The sequence below is a fragment of the Tachysurus vachellii genome, chromosome 17 (genome assembly GCF_030014155.1).
Source record: "Tachysurus vachellii isolate PV-2020 chromosome 17, HZAU_Pvac_v1, whole genome shotgun sequence".
Taxonomy (NCBI): Eukaryota; Metazoa; Chordata; class Actinopteri; order Siluriformes; family Bagridae; genus Tachysurus; species Tachysurus vachellii.
The window spans coordinates 10,134,101-10,156,428 of record NC_083476.1 but is presented as its reverse complement, the minus strand read 5'-3'; the positions used below and the strand labels follow the sequence as shown (position 1 = coordinate 10,156,428).

Genomic DNA, 22,328 nt, shown 5'->3' with positions numbered 1-22,328 from the left:
AGGTCATGACTGCTCTTACCTTAACGCTCTGAGCAGAGTATGCATTGAGTGGCCAAACAATCTACAAGGATCACAGCCGGAGAATTGCAGAAGTTAGTTGTGTCTTGGGCTCAGATATTCAACAAATCTGACGTTATGTACATCAAGTTTTTTTAGAAGCATTTCAAGAAAATAGACCCTACTCTCATAAACAAACAAAGCAAACTCAAGCATCTTCTTTCCTTACAAGACTGGAGCTTCAAATGGGATTGGGTTGTAGAGCTGTTTGGCTATAACCAATAACCAGGGGTAGGTTTGGTGCACACACAGAGATATGGAAACGAATGACCACAGTTAATTATTGTGGGGACTAATTTTTTTGGGGCTATTTTTCTGCCAGACATCCTAGACTTTTTGTTAGGATACATGACATCATGGACTACCAAATATCAACAAATATTTAATAAACACCTGAAAGCCTTTGTCAAAAAAAAAAAATCAGCGGTTGGATCTTCCAGCAGAACAATGATCTGAAACATGCATCAAAATCTACCAGAAAATGAATGTCCTGCCATGATCAACTTAGTCCCCTGACTGGGCACAAAGGAAACCTGTGGGGTGAACTGAACAGGAGCGTTCACCAGCATGGACCTTAGGATTTAAATGTTTTTCTTCAAATTTGGTTTTCTGAACTCCTAAGTAACAAACCCAGTTCAATAATAATGATAATTAGTATAATTATAATAGTAATAATATTATTATTATTATTATAGTAATATTATTATTATTATAGTAATAATAATAATGGTGAGAAGAAGAAGAAGAAACCTGGTCCAAACACTATAATTATATTAGTGGAAACGCCAGTCGTAAGAACAAATCATTGTTAAATCAATAAATTAAGCCTAAGATAGCTTTTCCCTTTGATTCCTTTGGATGTTGGCTCTTTGTGTGTTCTACAGGGTTTAAATGTGGATTTAGAATGTTTTGATAGCGCCTTCCCGCGCTATATTCAAACGACAGGTAAGTGGCTTCCGCCTTTCCGACCAATAGCAGAACTTCTCCTTGAATAACTATGAGGCTGTGAACCAATCCTCAGCTGCAGAGGTGGTTTTAAAGGCGTGCCGGAGTTGACCAATCAGCACGCTCTCGTGGTGAGCTAGCGCGAGGCTTGTGTGTAGTCTTCTGTCGTGAAGAAGCGCGTAGCCATAGTGCGACCTGAGAGACCATAACGTTCAGCCGGATACTTCTGTGAGTATTAACGTGATTCCGCACGCAAAAGTATTTATTTCAGCCTCACTGAAGATTTTATGAATGATATTTAGTGTCTAATTGTTTTTTTATTCCTCTTTATCGCGTATATCAGCAAATAAGCGCTATTTTTTTTAGCTTTTGTATATAAATGGTGAATAAGTGTTCAGTGTGCCACCTGTTTACTTCTGTACCGTTTCATTCGCTTCACACGAAGACTCGATGTCCGTTACACACGTGAAGCACGTCGTGTGTCCGACGGGTTTTTTTTTTTTTTTTTTTTTTTTTTTTTAATAAATGGCCTGGCGTGTGCAATCTCCCTCACGCTAAAGTAACAAGGACAAATAATTAAAACAATAATTCCGTGATAAACGTATTAACGAGAGAATATCAGAACTTGAGTTTTTTTCCTCGCTTTTGTCTTTAATAACCTTTTAGACATCCGTTAAAAGCCCCGAGTCCCTCTGGCTGGTCATGGCTGGTTTCCTCTGCTTTTGTTACAGACTCTGCGGTGCTCAAAACTTTCTCCATCTTTAACTCACATATCTCCAGCTTTGGTCTTATTATGTTTATTAAATGATTGAAACGCGCCAAAAAACACCCTAGAAGCAATAATAAAAAAAAAAAAAAAAACAAAAGCCCTTCGTGTATCGCACTCGTGTGTGTGTGAGTGAGAGAGCGGCTTTGTTAGCTTAAGCCGCCTTCTTTAGCCGAGAGGCCATTTTAATGAATGGAGTCCTATTGTAGCTCCTGTGCTGCAGGGAGGGAGAACTGGAGCTGCTGTAAGTGCTTAGAAAAGTGCTTACATGGTCGCTGTTCTGTGTTAAACCAGGCTTATTGGGAAAATCGGGGGGAAAAAATCCGATATGCCATTTTTTTTAAATTCCATTTTCTATAATGAGTTTGAATTACACAAAATGGAAGGTGAATAATTCCCTGTAGACACCTCAAGAGTCTCAAGCGTTTACCAGCCTGCTTCAGTCATCGCATGTTTACTGTGTTGATTTTAATCTTATTTGCCCCACGCTCTTTTTATTTTTTTTATTTAAGAATAAGGTTATGGCTGATTTATTTTTTTTATTTTAAATTTTTTTTCTGTCTAAGGGGAGGAAAAGTGTGTAATAACTGGCACACAGGATATTTCAATACTAGGGGATGATGGTAGCTTCGTGAAGGCTACTGATCGGAGTTCAAATCTCAGCTCCATCAAGCTGCCACTGCTGGGCCCTTGAACAAGGGCCCCAGTTTCTCAGTTGTATAAAATGCAGGTCTTTGTGGGTAAGGGTTTCTGCCAAGTGCTATTAATGTAAATGAATAATTACTGTATTATTACTTGTCATTTTAGGTGTGCACATTTTAATTGCATCCTACGTTAAGTGGCAAGTTGTCCAGACGCCAGGATGGCAAAAGGTGACCCAGCAAAGCCAAAGGGCAAAATGTCTGCTTATGCATATTTTGTGAAGACCTGTCGTGAGGAACACAACAAGAAGAACCCTGGGGTTTCTGTGAATTTTTCAGAATTCTCCAAGAAGTGTTCAGAGAGATGGAAAGTAAGTGGGCTTTGACCTTGGTGCAAATATGTTTTGTAAAAACTCAAAGCTTTACTAACACAGGTAATAGGAGAGTTATGCAAAGCTGCCGATCAGAATTTTTATTTATTTAATTTTCTTTTTGTGGTATTACCATAATTTTGATTACTGCTTTGGAGAACAGTAACATCAGGCTCCCTGATGTTGGTCTGGTGAACTGCATATATTAAAATAAAATCTGGAGTTGGATGATGACGGGTAATTAAATGAATTTAATAATGAAATATTAGTCTTCTAATTGGCTGATGCAAATTGCAAACGGTTTTGATTCTGGCTGCAAACCATGTTGTAATATGATGTGCTGCAGTGTACCAGTTGAAGTATATCTGAGCAACTTCTCTGTTTGGCCGTTGTTCTGCCTGTATAACTGAGGAAAGACAAGAACACCCAATTAAACTGTAGCCCACCAGCTCCTGCAGATTAGGTGTAACATTTCTAATTTAATTAACACATTTAAAGACATTTATTCCCCACATTTATAACCCCACCCCATCTCCCACAAGGTGTACTTTCTCTGATTTTGCTTTCAAGCACAGTCTGTATGCTTTTTTTCAGTAAAGGAATTTGCCTCCTGCTGTCCTTTTCAGGTTATGTCTCCAAAAGAGAAGACCAAGTTTGAGGAGATGGCCAAGCAGGATAAGGTACGCTATGACCAAGAAATGATGAACTACAATCCAGGCAAAAGGGGCAGAAAGATGAAGAAGGACCCTGGTGCACCAAGGAGGCCACCGTATGTATACTCTTGACGGTTATTAGAATGGACAGGCTGTTTAAACAAAGGCCCTTTTTGAATATGCAAACATCCAAATGTTGTGGCATTTCTATTTAAATGAGCTCCTCCTGCCTTTGTAGGTCGGGATTTTTCCTATTCTGCTCTGAACACAGGCCCGGAATCAAAGCTCAGAATCCGAGCTTGGGCATTGGTGACGTGGCAAAGAAGCTTGGAGAGATGTGGAACAATCTGTCTGATTCTGAGAAGCAACCCTTCCTTTCAAAAGCCAATAAACTCAAGGACAAATACCAGAAGGTAAATATCTTGTTTGAAAGAAACCCCAATCAGCATGTCTGTATTTCATGAACCAACCTTTCCCAAGTGTCTTTGAAATGCTAATAATATGACAGACCTATGTATTTTAGGGTAAACATCAAATTTGAATCCATAGAATTCAAATACTGCCTGTAAAGGTAATCAATGTTTTGGTTGCTAGAGAGAGGGTTGTTAATGAGGGTTTTTTTTTTTTCATTATTATTGTTTAAACTGTATTGAGCTTTTCCCGCTTTCTGGTCTCAATGACCTGGGCAAACGAGTCCATGAGCTACCATCTTCACTATTAATGTCAAAAGCCTCTTTGTTTAATCACTGGTGGAAATAAAGGCTGAATATTCTATGCAAAGGTTTGACACCTGTGGGGTGTATAATTTTTTCCCCCCTATTGTCAGGACATGGCAGACTACAAGAGCAAGGGGAAAATGGGTGGAGGGATGTCTGCAAGCAAAGCAAAATCGAGGGATGATGATGATGATGATGACGATGAGGAGGAGGAGGAGGAAGATGATGATGACGATGATGAAGATGGTGATTAAAGAACTTTGTATCCTTAATCTGACACTAGGGGGTGTTGCAGTCATTACTGCCAGTGTGAAATAAAATGAGTCAGTGTATTTGGCACCCATGGATAAGCCCAACTTCTGTAAGACTAAATGTTTGTTTTTTTTTTTTTTTGTTTTTTTTGTTTTTTTTAAATCATGCAGAAGGTATGGCCTTGCAGTATGCTTTTGTTCATGCGACCCCAAAGGTTTTCAAAATATGGGGGGAGGGTTTTTTTTTTTTTTTTTTTTGCTGTTTAGCCATAAACCTCTGGTAGCACAAGGATACATGCATGTTTTGATGACTCCCATATTAGAATGTACATTTTATTTTTCTATTTTCCCAGCTTGGTTGTACAGTTTAAGTTTGGCAGAACAATGTAGCAAAATCCAAGTTTTTGTTGGCAAATTGCTGAAAGTTGTTTTAAGCTCAGCCACTGTATGTAGGGTTTTCCCCTATAATTGATTTTGGAATTTTGGGAAAATGCACTGAACCATTTGCAGAATGTTTTGGATTTAACCAGTTTAACAATGGGTACAAGCTCTATCTGGTTAAATTCCTTATTTGTGCTGTTTTTTATGCATAGGTAAAACTGTTATTTAAAATAAGTTTTAGATCTAGGAATTGTGACTTTTTATTTTTATGTAAAATGTTACATGTGATTTGATTCTAATTGCATATTCTTCTAATTTGTTGCTGTTGTATGAATATTTATGGGAATAAAGTGGTCAACATTGATGAAAAACTTGGTCTTGGATGTTCATTAAGCACGATTCTAAAGCTTCAGCAACAGCCTTTTCATCTGGTCATGGTTGCATCTAAAGTCTGTTTGGTAAACATTATCACTAAACCAGTTTTAGCTGCATTAGCTGGTGACTAGAAGCTGGGAGTTCAGGAAAAATAAAGAACAAGTATGTGCCACAGGAGTATCTGTGGGATAAGCCACAGCATAACTATATCTGGACAACAGCAATCTAGTGAGAGAGAGAAAGGTAACCTGGAGGGTTTATCAGCCAGTTAGCCTCACAGTCCTGCTTGGTCATCTAGCCAGGCCAGTGCCCCAGTCCTAGATTACAATCTGGTTCTCTTATGTTCTCCTTGCAGTCTCACAAGTCATCAGTGTCCTTAAACCAGCTTGTCTCTGCTGAACAGCTGGCTAATCTGGGGTATGACTTTTTTTTTTTTTTTTTTTTTTTTTAACAGATTGCACTTTTTATGATAGTTTTAGCGAAAGTTTAGTGATATTGATTGAGATTTCACTCCAATTGTTATATGGAATATTTTAAACCACACATCACAACTAATAGCTCATGACCTAAAGTTCAAAATTAAATTAAAAAGCAACACAGTGCTCACATGCCACAGGTTGGGTGTGAAAGATTAAGTCCAGAGGAATTCTGCTCCGGGACCTTGGAACCACAGATGATTTCTTTAAAACAATACTGGAAGCCCAGCTTCCTGAAAATGATGTTAAAACAGCAATTAAGTGTGTACTAAAGTGTCTATTTTTTTTTATTTTGTTCTTATTCAAATTCAATATTTTAGAAAATCTGAATTTATTTTAATCTAATAGTAAATTAAATCAAATTTTCATAAATACAGAGCTTCAAAACAAACTAAAGCTCATGCATCACTTAGTGTTTGTGTAGTCAGTTTTTTATTGGGATGAACGATTAACACTCATTGTTACAACAGACTTTCAGTGCATTATTTTGAGTTCCATCTGAACGCACAGTTTCACTGGGAGTGTTTGTTTTTAGTGCTTTTTGCACAGAAAAAAATAAATTAAATTCACAAGTCTAATGTTGACTTGATTGTAGAAGGGTTTTAAAATGATCTTATGAGAAATGAAATAAATTTAAAGCAGACTTATGTCCAGACTTTAAATTAAAAAGTTGAGGAGCAAATCTATCCTAAGTATCCTAAAAATATAATCCAGAACTTGGATTGGACGTTGGCTTCGTGGTTATCACGTTCGCCTCATATCGTTTGCCCTGCGATGGGTTGGCACTCCGTCCAGGGTGTATCCTGCCTTGATGCCTGATAGGCACAGGCTCCCCGTGACCCGAGGTAGTTCGGATAAGCGGTAGAAAATGAGTGAGTGAGTGAGAGAGAATGTTAATTGGCTCCTCTTTCTGTTTTGTATTCTGTATTAATATAATGTTTTAATCATTCAACTTATATCTATGTTTGTGAACGCTAGTAACCTAACAACATGGCAGCAAACTCTGAGTAGGCTGATGTTTGACAGGAATAAATGTTATGCAACCAATTGTCTCTGTACTGTTGTGCTTTCGTTTCGTAAATAAAACAAAAATATTGTTTAATAAAGACAAGTTGTTTAAGAATTCTGAATTGTTTTCATTTATTTAGACTATTTCTTTTGGGTGGAAATAATTTTGATATATGTTAATATTTGGTGTAATACTTAAAAATACAAAGTGTTGAAAGTGCGTTCTGTGTTCTGTGCACTAACAGCATTAAACCACCAGGTGTCGCACAAGCTTTCGTCAAATGAGCTCATTTTAAGCATTTTAAAGATAATTCATTCATTCATTCATTTTCTACCGCTTATCCGAACTACCTCGGGTCACGTGGAGCCTGTGATCTCAGGCGTCATCGGGCATCAAGGCAGGATACACCCTGGACGGAGTGCCAACCCATCGCAGGGCTTTAAAGATAATAATGCTATTAAAATGTTTGCATTTTACATGTTTGCAAAATAATGTAAGGATTGTGCTCGTAAATCTTGTTAAATTTAGTTGTAATTTGGCCTGAAAAATAAAAATTCATCTGTCACTATTTTTATGTGACAGAAACTCGAACTGGACCACAGTAGACTGAGTGAAGTTTTCTCCAGTCCTCCTCCTCCTAAACTCAAAGGCTGATGAGTCTTCCAAACTATTGGTGTTAAAATATGTTGACATTTTGTAATGGATCATTTAGTGTTGTAAATCACTGACAGTAAACTCACTTCTCATGTATTTACCTGTTTTTTATCTTACACCAATTTTCAGGAAATACGTTGGACACCTAACATTTTGTTATGTTTTTGCCAGCAAATTTAGTTATTTTCATTAAAATTATATATTTAATTTTGAAACCAAATTAGGGTCTAAGTGTATGACCATAATGTTTTCTTAATTGTGGCAAGTGCTGATCATTTCACAGAAATAATCATCTCTATGTTGTATTCTAACTAACCAAGTTGTAAAAAGTCACAGGTTCCCAGCCATGGTCCTGGTATACCTGCCTATCCTGCATGTTTTAACACACATAAACTTGAACTTAACAGCTCTTTACAAGCCCTTACAAGAAAAAATATAAAATGCTCAGAACAGGGAACCCCAGGGTCCAGGACCAGGGATGGGACCCTGTGATCTAAGTGATTGTATTTAATCTCATACTCACAATTCTTAGTTGTGAGATAATTAATTAATAAATAAGATAATTCTTCATAGTGGTTTTTATGATAATCCATCATATATTTTCTGTATTCTTTGCCCTGAGATGTGGATGTATTTTACAATAGATCTGTTGACATAGAATTAAATTCATCACTGACTATATAATATAATATAATATAATATAATATAATATAATATAATATAATATAATATAAGTACAAAATTTTCAACCCCTTAAAGGAGGGAGATATGACTGTGACTTTACTGTAATTTGAGTTATTTTGTAGTTTGAAAGATTTATGTTATTTATATCGTTTCCTGTTACTATAAGTTTACATCAGCATCAATCCTTGGCAATATTTACAAAAATCATTTATTCCTCCCCACAATATTGCACTCGATATTTGGACTATGAGCAGTCAGCGGTCTAACATAAAACTTGTATACAGATGGTTTATTTAATAATTTTGCAAATATTTGCAGAACATTTGACTTCTCATACAACCACTTATAAAAATATCTTTAGATTTGCCACTTTGTCAAGGACAATTTTCTTGATCTAAAGCCTGTCAGTTTAAGACAACCTTACTTTTAATTTTATTACTAAAGGGCTGATCACTCTATTGTATTCTCAGCTCATGTCTTTTAAAAGGGGAGGGAATTAAATTTAAATGGGAAGCTGAGAACTAGGCATAAAGCTATATAAAGCCTATTGGAAGGAGGCACTTGAAAGAGTCCATTCATCATCGCCCTCTGTTTATACAATTCAAAAGTCTAGCACAGGGTTAATCCAAGTAAGGCAAGGGTCACTGGAATATACCATGGGTTGGACGCTGCCACCATGGCATGTTTTGGTCCTGCTCTGGTGTGGATAAATACTGGGTGTTGGTGTTCAGGACTATAAGTGATGCCTTCATGGTAATGTTGAGACTGAGCCTTTCAATGGCTATTTTTAGAACATCAGACAATATAACAAATGTCACTTTAACTACAAGTTGGAGGGACTTCATTGCTTTTACATATAGCCCATAGAAAAATTTTGTTGAGCTGGAAATTCACTACCGTCAGCAACAGTCTGCCTTGAAGATGTGATCATTTTTCTAAAACTAGAAAAGATCAAATGTACACTGAAGGACTCAGTGGGAATGTTTTACTCGACTGGAAACCCATTTTTCATATTCTGAAGGAATTACCTAGCAGTTATTTATTATATGGGCATGTGTATATGTATGTTTATATCTACTTTTCAGTTAATTTTATTTATTTACTTATATTATTATTTTTATTATATTTACTTATTATTTATTACTTCTCATGCCTTGTGAAAGTGTGATGACATGACTGTGTTAAATTGCTTTTGTAATAGTGCATTGTTCATTGTTCATTGTTTATGAACAGTGTAGGAGAACTAGATGTCTTAATATTCATATAATAATCAAAAAAACCCTAGTCCTAGTGTCTGCATATGTATTGTTGTATAATGTGGAACCAGTGACTGTGTCTAATTTGTAATCAGTGATACTGCCTGAAGGGCCCAAGCATTGTTTAGAATCTCTTGTTTTGTAATGATGGGGAGGACAGATAGGTCTCGCTTCAGCATGGCATGCACAGACAATATGCATGGAGCAAAAGTACAGCATGGGGCCAAATGAGAATAAGGGTAAATCCAATGTATCCCTCTTGTCTTTCTCATAGTATTTGTGCCAACCTCTGCTAATCATCACACAAGACTTGAGGAATGGCTTAGGTGGTGTTTTGGACACTTTAGGCGATTTTCGATTGACATATTGCAGAACTTGACACTGCACAGAGTTGCTACATTCCCTACCTAACTTGAGTCCTGTTCACAGAGACCAGTATGGAGTCCTAATTCATATTCGGGGAAAAAAGTATCTTTACATAGAGGTTATCCCCAATGACCTAAACACCATCGGAGCACTTCCCTCAGAGCCACCCACACTCTTATGATGAAAGAGCATTCATAAATCCAAGAAAACCTCTGCACAGAGGATCTTTTTGATTAGGTAAATGCAAAGATCTGGATGGTTTACAGACATAGTTCTTGATTCTCCTGCACATTTCTCTCTCTTTCTCTCTCTCCCCCCCCCTCCCTCTCTCACTCACTCATTCATTCTTTCTCTCTTTTGTGTGTTGAGTGGGACATTGTACTCCAGAGTTACCAATGATCCCGACTCCTTCTGCTCGCCGGCTGTGCCTGATCGATCCTGAAACATGAAAATTAATCTCTTTAGCTTTGGGGATCAAAAGATGAATATAAGAAGAGAGATGAATATGAGAAACAGAGAACCAAAGCATATTTTATATCAGACCAGTTTAGCCAAGTATTGGAACATTGTACCATTTTTTTTGTTACCTAGATGTGTCCTGTTAGATTGACTGTTTAAACAATAAATAGCTCTTAAACTTTACCCTTGGTTTGCTTTCAGATTCAGTTGTGAAGGCTGTATTTGTTGTTAAAAAGGATACGCCAACATAAAGCTGTTTATAGGAGAGCTGTTTATAGGAGAAAGCCATTATGAAGCTAAGACACTATGTCGCATACTGTGACAGCTGTGAAACCAAACCAACTGTCAGTGACAACATAAGCATCCTGGACAAGGCAGGTGTCACAATCCACCATTTGAAGAAGACTTCAAGATCAGAAATACAGAGATCATACTGTACTAAGACGCAAACCACTCATTAGTAGTAAGAACTGGAAGGTCAGATTGGAATTCATAGTACAGAGATGAGCCACAATCATTCTGAAACTAAGTTGTGAAACATGGTGAAGGTTGTGTCGTGGCTTCAGGCTCATTAATCTTTATTCATGATGGAAGCATCAGAATTAATTCAGAAGGTTACAGTAACATTGTGTCTGCCAATTTACAGATGAATTGAGATAAACTATTGTGCAGATAGTGTGATAAACACAGTGCTCAACTCAAGTGGAAGGATTTTGGAGGATTTATGTGTAAATCTGGCATAGACAGTTTTTTAAGGAATTAAAAAAGTAAATAATTAATAGTTCTTTGCATATAATAAAATAAAAAAAAAGAAAAGAAAAAAGCAGCAATAAAACATCCAATTCCTTCAGGTTCTGATTTTTTATAAATCTGACACGTATTACACTGTAGCTTGTGTGTGTACATGGAGGTAGAATTCCACCAACCAAATCATGCTGTGGAGCATGACCTCATTAATAGCGGGAAATCCCTAAGGATGACAACCTTAACTTTGAAGCTGTATTGCCTGATATCAATATGTGATCCATGTCTTGGCATCCTTCAAACTCCAGAACCACCTTCTTGATGGCCAAAAGCTCCTTCTTGATTCTGCTTTATTTATGGCCACTTACTGAGAGTAATGTACAGCATGTATTGCCCCTCTACCACCGGGGACACAACATCCCCCAGCCATCTGTCAGTCTACAGAACAAAAGGAAGAGAAAAGTCAGGAATATTTAACAGTGGGCCCCCACATGAAATCGCTTTAGTTTGGCAAAATGCCTGCTTGCATGGCCCCATTAATTAGGCCAGCTATTCTGCTCTCTTTGTACTCTGTTTTGTTAGTTTGGGGATACACCTGCCTATGGCCAAAATGGAAGTCCTGTGGCTTAGTTCCTCCTCTTCTTCTTCTTTGGGTTTTCTGAAAGTCTTGTCCGTCTCAAAGATTTAAAACTGCTGTAATGTTGTAAATGCTGCTAATCATTACTATAAATGTTTATGTATTCCAAATATATAGTAGGATGGGCTCTATTCCTGAACAATTTTTTGTCCATGAGATGTTGAAATGTCAGAGGGGCTCCAAAAACCAAATGAATGGGGTGACAAATTAAGTATCAAAAGACATTGTTTTCATCAGAACATTCAAGTCAGGTTCGTTAAATCGTAAATTCGTAAAATGTTGAAAAAATTCCCCTTGGTTAATTCAGTGTTGAAAAAAGTAATCCATCCCTAAACAATCAAGAAATTCATAAATGCATGGCATTGGGTATGTGTCAAATATAGACACTGCATTGACATTTCTGAAGCTAACATGCAAAAACAGACTGATTTGTTCTTCTTGGGCACCAAAACCATTTGAGAGTCCTTAATGACTCCTTGGTCAAATATTGCCTTGAGTTCTTTCTTAAAAGAATACATTTTTCTTGTTTTTAGGTAAATGGTAGTGGTGGCTGCATACTACTACAACTGGGAGAGACTGTGTGGTGCTCTATAAAATCAGAGGCACAGAAACCACCTCTTGCCATTGTTTAAGGGTATTAGGGTGGTATATTTGCAGTGCATCAGAACATCCTAGCTACTTAGTGATTAACTTAGATCTCAACATGCGTAATAATAGCACTTTGAAATTGTCATTCTTGAAACTGCAGCAAATTCTCCTGTGTAAACTGACCCAAGTTGTATACTTTTGCTGTCAGGTCTAGAACATATGTTCGGATATATCAACACTTGAGATGTCAGTTTGAAGTTCCTTAAGCATCTAAGGTGGTAAAGACATTGCTGGGGCTTTTTCCTCAGGATTTCAATATGACATGTCCTGTGTAATGTTAACACCTAGATATTAAAAACTGCCCACTCTCTCCACTGGGGTCCCATTGATTGTAAGTGGTCCCATTGATTCCTCTCCTGCTTTCTGCACTATCAACAACTTTCTCTTGCTACCTCCAGGTTTTAATCTCCAATTTTATGTTTCTCTATATGGGCCGCCTTGCCATCAGTTGATCAGGCCCACCACAACAGTGTCATCAGCAAACTTGACATTGGTGGTGGTGTGGAGGGTGAGATATGTCTGCCCACCTGTATTATTTGACTTTTATTATCTGTCTGTAAGTCAGTTGGAGATGTGCAGTTCCAAGGCCTCCAACATGAAGGTGAGAATTGTTAAACTCTAGTAAAAACATTTTGACACATACATTCAAAATACATACAGTATCTCACAGAAGTAAGTACACCCCCTCACACTTTTGTAAATATTTTTACAACACTGAAGAAATGACACTGCTACAATGTAAAGTAGTGAGTGTACAGCTTGTACAACAGTGTAAATTTGCTGTCCCTTCAAAATAACTCAAAACACAGCCATTAATGTCTAAACCGCTGGCCACAAAAGTGAGTACAACCCTAAGTGAAAATGTCCAAATTGCGCCCAAAGTGTCAATATTTTATAAAAGCCACCAATATTTTCCAGCACTGCCTTAACCCTCTTGTGCATGGAGGGCATGGGCACCAGATCATTACAGATTGCCAAAGGAGTCCTCTTCCACTCATCCATGATGACATCATGGAGCTGGTGGATGTTAGAGGCCTTGTGCTCCTCCACCTTCCGTTTGAGGTTGCCCCACAGATGCTCACTAGGGTTTATTTCTGGAGACATGCTTGGCCAGTCAACACCTTTACCCTCAGCTTCTTTAGCAAGGCAGTGGTCATCTTGGAGGTGTATTTGGGATCGTTATCATGTTGGAATACTGCCCTGCGGCCCAGTCTCCAAAGGCAGGGTATCATGCTCTGCTTCAGTATGTCACAGTACATGTTGGCATTCATGGTTTCCTCAATGAACTGTAGCTCCCCAGTGACGGCAGCACTCATGCAGCCCCAGACCATAACACTCCCACAAACCATGCTTGACTGTAGGCAAGACATACTTGTCTTTGTACTCCTCACCTGGTTGCCGCCACACACACTTGACACTAGTGATGCGCGGGTCTTGTTTTTTCCAACCCGCGTGTCGCGCTTTTATGAATTTATTGGCCCGCCCCAGCCCGCCCTGCAGCACAGTGACAATTTCTTTACCCGACCCAACCCGGGTGACCTGTGGGTTTTGAGATGACCCGCGCATCACTAGTACAGACTAGTGATGTGCGGGTCGGGTTTTTTCCAACCCGTGGGTCCCGCTTTTATGAAATTATTGGCCCGACCCGCAGTAAAGTGACAATTTCTTTACCCGCCCCAACCTGACCCGAGGGTCATCTCATAACCCGCGGGTTGCCCCACAAATCCACAAATTGACATTGTTATACAAGCTGTACACTCACTACTTTACATTGTATCAGTGTCATTTCTTCAGTGTTGTCACATGAAAAGATGTAATAAATTATTTACAAAAATATGAGGGCTGTACTTAGTTCTCTGTGAGATACTGTACATATGAACAAACATCACACATTCACACACATTACTACAGTAATGTTTGGTGATGTTTGGTGATGTTGCAGAATCATCACCAAAACACTTTCTATAAACTGATACAATATAAAAAGTCAACCTGATACAAAAACAAATACAAAATAATCCACAGCTTAATCCATAATAATCCTTAATAATCCATAGCTTGCATAAAATGGGTTATGGAGAATTCAACATCTGCATGAAGTGCACACAAAATAAATCAGAAATTTACACACATGATACTGTATTTGGGAGTGCACAACAGTTAACCACTTCTGGAAACAAATCAGAAATCACTAAATTATATTCACAGCACACACCTAAAAAGACACACATACACAAAACACTCACAGAAACTACTGTAAAGTTGGTGTTGTACATGGTACTAACATCATCTGATATTCCAACTACTCATATCCTCAACTATTGCATATCCTCCCCATGCCCTCATCCCTACTGTACTGCAAGACAAAAACCCCAAACAAACCACAAAGCACACTCTTATGTGCACCTCTTTTATAACCAATGAGGTCCATGACATTTCTTTTATAGGTGACCTCGATTAAGACTGGGTGCAATAGTGTTTTGGAAAGTGTTTTTTATTAGTGTTTTTTTATTCATGGCATGCCACACACCACCTTAATCATCACCACAAATGCCCACCTAATAGAAAGAAGACATTATAAAACTGAATGTTTTATGATATACCATCTTAAAATGATGCCTTGAGCCACATGGAAAAAAATTAATTTAGTCAAGTGTGCTAGCTGGATAATTTGACCATCAGTGGAGCTGGAACCAGAGAAGAAAGGGAAGAGTGGAGAGAGCTTTATCCAGAGATGTGTGGCCCCTGTTATTGTCAGAAGTCAAGTGATGCACTGCACTAATAACACCAGCCTGATGACATGTTCAACCTCCCGCTCCTTCAACTGAAGTCCTTCACCTGCTGCATGTAGAATGTTGGCTGACCTTGATAAGCTGCAGAGAAAGCTGCAGAAACTTCTGCGTTGGTGTTGGTGTCCTCTAGTGTTGGCTAATGCTTGAACACAGAATATGTTCAAAGAAATACTGCTACTGCTGCATCCAATGTTTTTGAGAAAGGTACTTTGATTTGTTCAGCTGTATAGTGGTCATATCTGGCTTGTGTGTTTTGGTTTAAGTTTAGACAGTGAATGGGGACAGACGTATAGTCTCGTGAGCTTTTTTTTGCATTAGCTAACTAAATTTCACACTTTGGTAGAAATGCACAGATAGGCAAAATATTTAATTTTACAGATTTCCTCCAGACTAGCTTTATTTTGACTTTTGTAAAATTGCCCATGTTTCTGCTAACATTCTAAATTGATTGGGCTAATCTGATGTGTTTAGTTTAGTTTAGTTTTTACAATACTTGTTTTACATATTATACTTTTAATAAATACAAGAAACTTCTCATTATCATTCAAATATATGATTTATTATATACTATCTATTTGTGAAAAATGACAATAACCTGTATATTGTAAAACAAAACAAAATAGCAAAAAATTGTACAAAGCATGTTTTCTTAATTATTATATAAAAAGATACACTTTTGTTTTTACTTCTAATCCCTACATTTACTCCTAAAATGTTTCAGACAAAATAAATAGAAATACTTATCTTGTCACTACTGTCATGTGTTTATGTTTATCACTATCTCATTATCTATGATTACAAAATAACTGAAACAAAATATATCCAGCTTTAATTTTCTTTTTCATATTCTACTAAAATGTTCAGAATGGTAGGTAGTTTCTGGCATGACTGATTTTTGTTTGCAGGTCTAAAATCAAAAGAGAGTGAAAACATAGATTGTTTAAAGTGTATTTGCTATTGGCTGCCATGGAGGACAAAATTGCATGCTGTTGCTATGATTTTGGCCTCTTAAATCCAAATCCTACGCATCATTCCTGAGATGGCCTCCCACATCACACTAAAGTGTGCCAGTATTGCTGTGCAAGTTAACATCATTGCACTGAAACACTTGAAGCACATGACTGATCATCTGACTACATTTATTTGGTTACAGAGCATCGGCCTCTCTATGAGACTGTTTCAAATCCACTGATGCATATTTTTAATTTCTTGCAGAAATGGCCACAAATAATTTCCCTGTTTTCCAGTATTTTATATATTATAAAATGAATGCTACAAAAATCATAGACTGAGGAGACTGTAAATCTTTTATTTTTCTTTTATGAGATACAACAATGGAGTTAATAACCTTTGAGTAGAGACACTGAAGCATTTATATATTTTTATTATTTACCTTGCACCAGTGCGCACAGAAGTCAGCATAAGCTGATTGTGAATACAGATTTAGCATTGACGACAGGTTGAGAAATCAAGGTTTTTGTCAGTTTCTTATTTCTAAAGACTGTGGATCAAACCTGGATCACTGTCTTGTGACAAGTCAAAGGCCAAGGTCACAAATGTCAGAAATTGTCACCATGAAACAGAGGATTAGAAGTAAAACACAAATGTATAAGTAAAATGGATCTCAGAGGCTGTACAAGCTCTGCAACACCCAAGAGTCACATTTACCACAATCCTTACGCTCAAGCATACAGACCCTGCCAACCCTTGCCTATGTTGTGCCCATGTTGCACTCTTTCTGTGCCCATAACCAGGAGGATTGGGCTTTGTTTCATTCCCGAAGATAGTATGCCCAAATTTTGCTCAGACAGCTCACCCCTTTCCAGGGTGTTCTTCATTTTCAAAAGTAAATTAATTCCCTATAATATCAGGCCCACAATTTTCTAGCAGTGTGCAAGTGCTTCAGCTAAAAGTGTGGGAGGCAAGCCATCAGCAACTCAAGCAGGTAACCCTTACCTCCCTAACTACTGTACCTAAGGAGTTTGCTGACTGAAACAGAACTGACACACTGGTGTATCAACCTGAACTCTGTCTCTCAATCAAAGACGTCAGCTCCAGCCATGTTGCTGCAAATTCAACCATTGGTATTTTGGTCTATACAATATATGACAACATATCCCACCTCAGACCAGCGATTCAAGATCCTCTGACAAAGGGAACTCCTCTGACAACCCCCCTGAAACTTCTGGATCAACCAGAGCAATGAATGTTTCAGAGTGACAGGAACCTTAGGGTATCCTTGTTTTTGGAGTTTTGCCTTACCTGCTGCCTGTCAGAGAAGCAGTAGCTCGGTGGTTAGGGTGTTGGCTTACTGATTGGAAGGTTGTGAGTTTGAATCCCAGGACCACCAAGCTGCTACTGATGGGCCCTTAAGCAAGGCTTGTTACCCTTATCTATAAATGAGAGAAATGTGATGGAGAAGGGTATCTGCCAAATGATCGATATTTGTTTTAATATTTGATATTGTTGTTAAAAAGCACTCTCTGCAAGTGCAATAGGAGGTCAGACCAGATAAAATGTATATTCATAAATAATAAGATCAGATCATTACTACAATAGAATCAATCTGTAATATTAAAAACTACTTTAATTTTCTCCTTTTTGAAATAAATCTGTAAATGTTTCCACCAGGTAAAAACTCAAATATATTCCATTCAGTTATTAATCACATGTACCATAGTCGGCTCAACTTGTTGTATATAACTTGTATAGCTCAACTTGTTGTATATAATAACTTTATTGATCTTTGGACCTTGGGCTAGGCCAAGACCCTGTCCTCACCCAGTTTGATTGCCTCAGGACTGCCTGCCTCTCCTCAGGGACCTACTGATACCTCCTTTTTCCTGTAGGTGTGTCTCCTTTTTCCTCTCACTTTCAAAGGGTAGCATTTGCTGCAGCAGAGTCACTAATCCAATTTATCCCAGTTAAAATTTTTTTATTTTATTTTTTTTTATTAAATATAAAAGTGTGTATATAATCTTGGACCTACGTGTAATCACTAGTCTCATGTATGCAAAGAAGTCTGCATGCTCTTGTTTATAAATGCTCCATGCTGCTTGTTTATAAATGTTCCCTCATATGTCACACTTGCCGTTCTCATCCAGCCAAGTGACCCAGAGGACCTGGAGGTCCTCCATAGAATCAGTGTTTCATACTATACATAATTTTCCATTGTACTTCCTTAAGTACTCATTTCCCTTGGAACTAGTGGAGACTGTATATAAAAGTCATTACAACAAAATTCTGTTAGCACACCTCACCCAACAACAGCAGTAAATAGTGCCGAGACTGAGCATTAATTAGGGACAATCTACAATAATGACTCACAGTGTTGGTACTGTTGCCCATTGAAGATTAGACTTGAGACACTTGAGAGTACTTACTGGATATAGGGCTGACCTACTGTAGGCACATTCTTTACAAGAGCAGCTAGGTTAAAAGGTTTATTAACATACTGCTGGACCAATATCTAGCAAGAATGCTGTGTTTGGTAAGATTGTGACATGTTCGAACTGTGTTAGTAACTGTGCATTTTTCAGACTCATCTATCAATGACCAGAAAAATGTCTTGAATTAAATGTCATATGAGTGGATCATATGAGATGTTAACAACGTGTCTAAATCTCACTGTGGGACCATCTGTATTTTTTTGATAAGGCTTTTATGTCCAGTGCTTTGTATGTTCCATTTATCTGCATACAAAAGCATGTACACGGAGCATGCATGGACACTTACAAGCGTGTCTGACCCTTTGCATACGTGCCATTACAGAGCTGCTTTAAGGTCCAGACCCATATTTACAAGCTGTGGTTTGCTGTGTAACAATGGTGGAAAAGCATACAGCTGTTTATTTGGCATGTTGTGCACCAGGACACCCTGGACCAAATACAAAACTGCATGAATTCAAGCATGTTTTTTGGCATTTTGGATTATCAGAGGACATTGTAAGTGACTAAGGCACATTCATTTATGTAAAAAGATTGACTTACACTCTAATATGGAATTATGAACTGGAACTACAAATATGGAATCTAATGTGTATATTTTAACATTGCCTTCATATCATACAGTTTGCCAAGCCAGCCTATATTATTGGTAGCACTAGATAGGCCACTGGTGTAACTGCTGGTTGCAGTGATCTTGAGCAGTGATCAAGCAATTAAAAAAAAACAACAAAAAAACAGATGCAACTCATGACGTTCAAGCCTCATAATAATAAGACTAGTAATAGAGTAGAAGAAAATCCATGCAGATTTGATGATAGATGTAAGAATAGTCTTATTTCCTAAATGCCAGGTCAGTCTCAGCAGTCTAAAGGAAGGAATAGACAAATTCCATCTATCCAACTTCACACAGTGCCATGTAGCCAATATTGTATGGGTCATATACACACATACAACAATTTTGGGGCATATAAGACAATAGAAGTGACTTGTGAAGCTGTTTTACAGATTCTCTGATCCATTTGTCTAACCATTACAATTTGGGCCTTATCTTTGCCCATTTTACCTGCTACCAACACGTCAACTTCAAGTAATGACTGTTTGTTTGGTCCCTAATATATCCCACCCCTTGATAGGTGCCATCATAATGAAATAAGCAAAGTTATTGTATTATTGTAATGGCTGATCATTGTATATATTTCTGTAAAACTGATTTGTGTCAATTTCCAGTGTTAAAATCATGATACAAATAAAATTTAATTTAAATAAATATATTTGCAGTTATTAATAAATTGTGTACTGTGTACACTTTTTACAGTTTGTTATTTTTTGTAATAGTTTTGTACTAGTTTATTTATATTTTTCAATATGTTTATGTAGGACAGGCATTTAAATGTATATAAATGCTTTTAGCTTTTTTAAAAATGTAATCTTGAATCTTCAGTCAAAGGATTTTGAAATATGGTTTAATATGATAAAATGGTATAATAATATACTCATTTTGAAATATGGTTTACAAATTGTGCATTGAAACAACCAAGAAATTACTGCTGAAAATATCTTCAAAGCCATATCATAATAACTCGTACCTAAATCTACTTCATTCAATGCCACATACTTAGTATATTGTTATATAAAAGATAATAAACATATGAAATGCAGTTATATTGGTATTTATGACAATTGTGCCCTTTATATTTAAAAATCTAATTGTATGCCCCAAATTGATACCGACTTTGGGCATGTGTTGTTTTGTTGTCCTGTACTGGGTTGTTTACCTAAATAAGTAGATTTAACATTTTGCAGAAGAGAACAAACTAGCACCCTGGTATAACAAATCACACATGCATCTTAAAGCAAACCACTAGAACATTAAAACATAAACAGCATTGAACTACATTTGTAGTATTTCAAGACTGAAAGGAGAGCCTCCCGAGTCTCCTATGCTGCTGGATCAATGTATGTCTCCACCCTAATTGAAGATAAGAAATATAATCTTAGATTCTTATTTTAATACTGTAGCAAAATCTAACTAAGTATAAAACCACTTAGATACATTAATATTCAATTAAATTCCCTGAGACGATATTCCCTGAAACCTCACAAGGAACCAGACTCAAAAGTGTGACAATGTGTGATTAAAATAATTTTTCTATACTGTACACTATATAGTGCAATTGTATAACGAGGAGCTTCTAAGCAACTTATTAGGCTGCAAGTGAATGTGAATCCACTAACTTGGAGGAATACATGGCATTAGTGATCAACTACATCAGCAAGTGCATCAATGACGTGACTGTCTCCAAGACCATCAACATATGCTCCAATCAAAAGCTGTGGATGACTACAAACTTGTGTGCATTGATAGAGACCAGAGACTCAGAGCAGGTGAAAAAGGTGGCTTTTGTCAACAGAAAGGCCCAACCAGAATGGGTCAAACTGCATGCACACACACAGAGAATCCACAGGTACTTCCAGGACAGTAGCAACACTAACACTAACTACACTACTCTATGCCCATGAACCCTCCAGATCTACTGGTTTACTTAAGAAAGATCTATTCATAAAAGCCTGACTAAACAAATATGTTTTCAGGCTGGATTTAAGCAATGAGACTGTGTCTGAGTCCGAAACACTAAATGCAAGGCTATTCCATAACTGTGGGGATTTGTAAGAGAAAGCTTTGTCCCCTTGCTGTAGCCTTTACTACTTCAGGTACCAATAAACAGCCTGCACCTTTTGATCAAAGTAAGCATGGCAGATCATAAAAAAAAGGTTCTCTCAGCTACTGCTGTTCAAGACCCAGTGTGTTATAGTCAGTTGTAGTATTTTATAATCAATTCTCATATATGTGGACGTTGTCTTGAGTATCCACAGGGGGTATTAGTGTGGCAATACCACTTAAATGATAAATGAATTCTGAAGAAAATGTTCACTTCTATTTTACAAGATGCAGATGTAGATATTCTATAATATCCTTTTATGAATCATGTGAAGAGCATTTGAAAAATTCTAGCATCATCCTGAGCACTGTGTAGACAGACACTAATGGGACCACTACTTAAACGTCAGAAGAACACTAGAGAGTTGATGAGCTATTTAGTGAACATCTGGTTTGCAAGTCATCTAATAGGATTCCACAAGTGTTATATCTATGTGTTACATATGTTAATTTTATGAGCCCTGAGGATTAATAACATCATCATTTGACAGGAGGAATGGCATGGAAAAGAGGTATTTGCTATACTGTTTGTAGATGGTTTACATTGACAAAATACCCTTATCCATAGGAGCTTACATTTATGTTCTGAACTCACAACCTTCTGATCAGAAGTCAAACATGTTAACCACTGAGGACCCACGACAAACCTACAAAAACATTATATGCATCACACTTAAGAATGCTCCAGAGATGATCCAGTGCTTTATCTGCTGGCTGCTACTGTCTCTGGAGAAAAGTGTTCTCATCACTGGTGTGTGTGTGTGTGTGTGTGTGTGTGTGTGTGTGTGTGTGTGTGTGTGTGTGTTTGAGAGTGGGTGTATCCCAAGGCTGCTGTTCTGTTTGCAAGTGTGACAGCAGCAGCAGAAAGACACACAAATACACAAACATGTTGCTCTCTGATTTATAGTCTGCTCCAGCATAGCCATATGAACAAATTAATGCTATATGCCTGTGTTGTTTTCCAGGAGATCTGAGATTATAGGCAGTAAATGCACCTGCACACAAATCATCATTTTGACTGAGAGAAAACAAAAAATCTACATACATACTCTCCCATATGAAATACAAGTACAAACATGCATAATAATGACTGTGCCAGCCCTGTTTACATCACAATAAGAGGGTGTCAGTTTGAGAACGTTTGAATTTGAGGAAGCAGCCTTTTTTGAGCATGTTTAATGCCATTATCACCCCATATGAGATGATGACCAGCTGTTGTCAGATTCAGAAAAAAGGCTTTAAAGAAGTAGGGCTAAGGCATGCTGACAAGATGGGCAAAAAC

At 37.5% G+C, this 22,328-nt stretch overlaps 1 protein-coding gene across 1 annotated transcript; it reads left to right on the top strand.

The window, feature by feature from the left end:
• Positions 1-1,091: 1,091 nt before the first annotated feature.
• Positions 1,092-5,152, top strand: hmgb3b (high mobility group box 3b). Its single transcript, XM_060891075.1, has 5 exons — positions 1,092-1,230; positions 2,576-2,780; positions 3,407-3,549; positions 3,672-3,846; positions 4,260-5,152. The coding sequence occupies exons 2-5, from the start codon at positions 2,631-2,633 to the stop codon at positions 4,401-4,403; spliced, it is 612 nt and encodes a 203-aa protein (XP_060747058.1). The 5' UTR covers positions 1,092-1,230; positions 2,576-2,630; the 3' UTR covers positions 4,404-5,152.
• Positions 5,153-22,328: the final 17,176 nt, after the last annotated feature.

Excerpts from the sequence above, each read along its gene's own strand:
- hmgb3b (XM_060891075.1), top strand. The coding sequence starts at position 2,631 with ATGGCAAAAGGTGACCCAGCAAAGCCAAAGGGCAAAATGTCTGCTTAT. Across the intron at positions 2,781-3,406 it reads AGTGTTCAGAGAGATGGAAA|GTTATGTCTCCAAAAGAGAA; the intron begins GTAAGTGGGCTT and ends TGTCCTTTTCAG. Across the intron at positions 3,550-3,671 it reads GGTGCACCAAGGAGGCCACC|GTCGGGATTTTTCCTATTCT; the intron begins GTATGTATACTC and ends CTGCCTTTGTAG.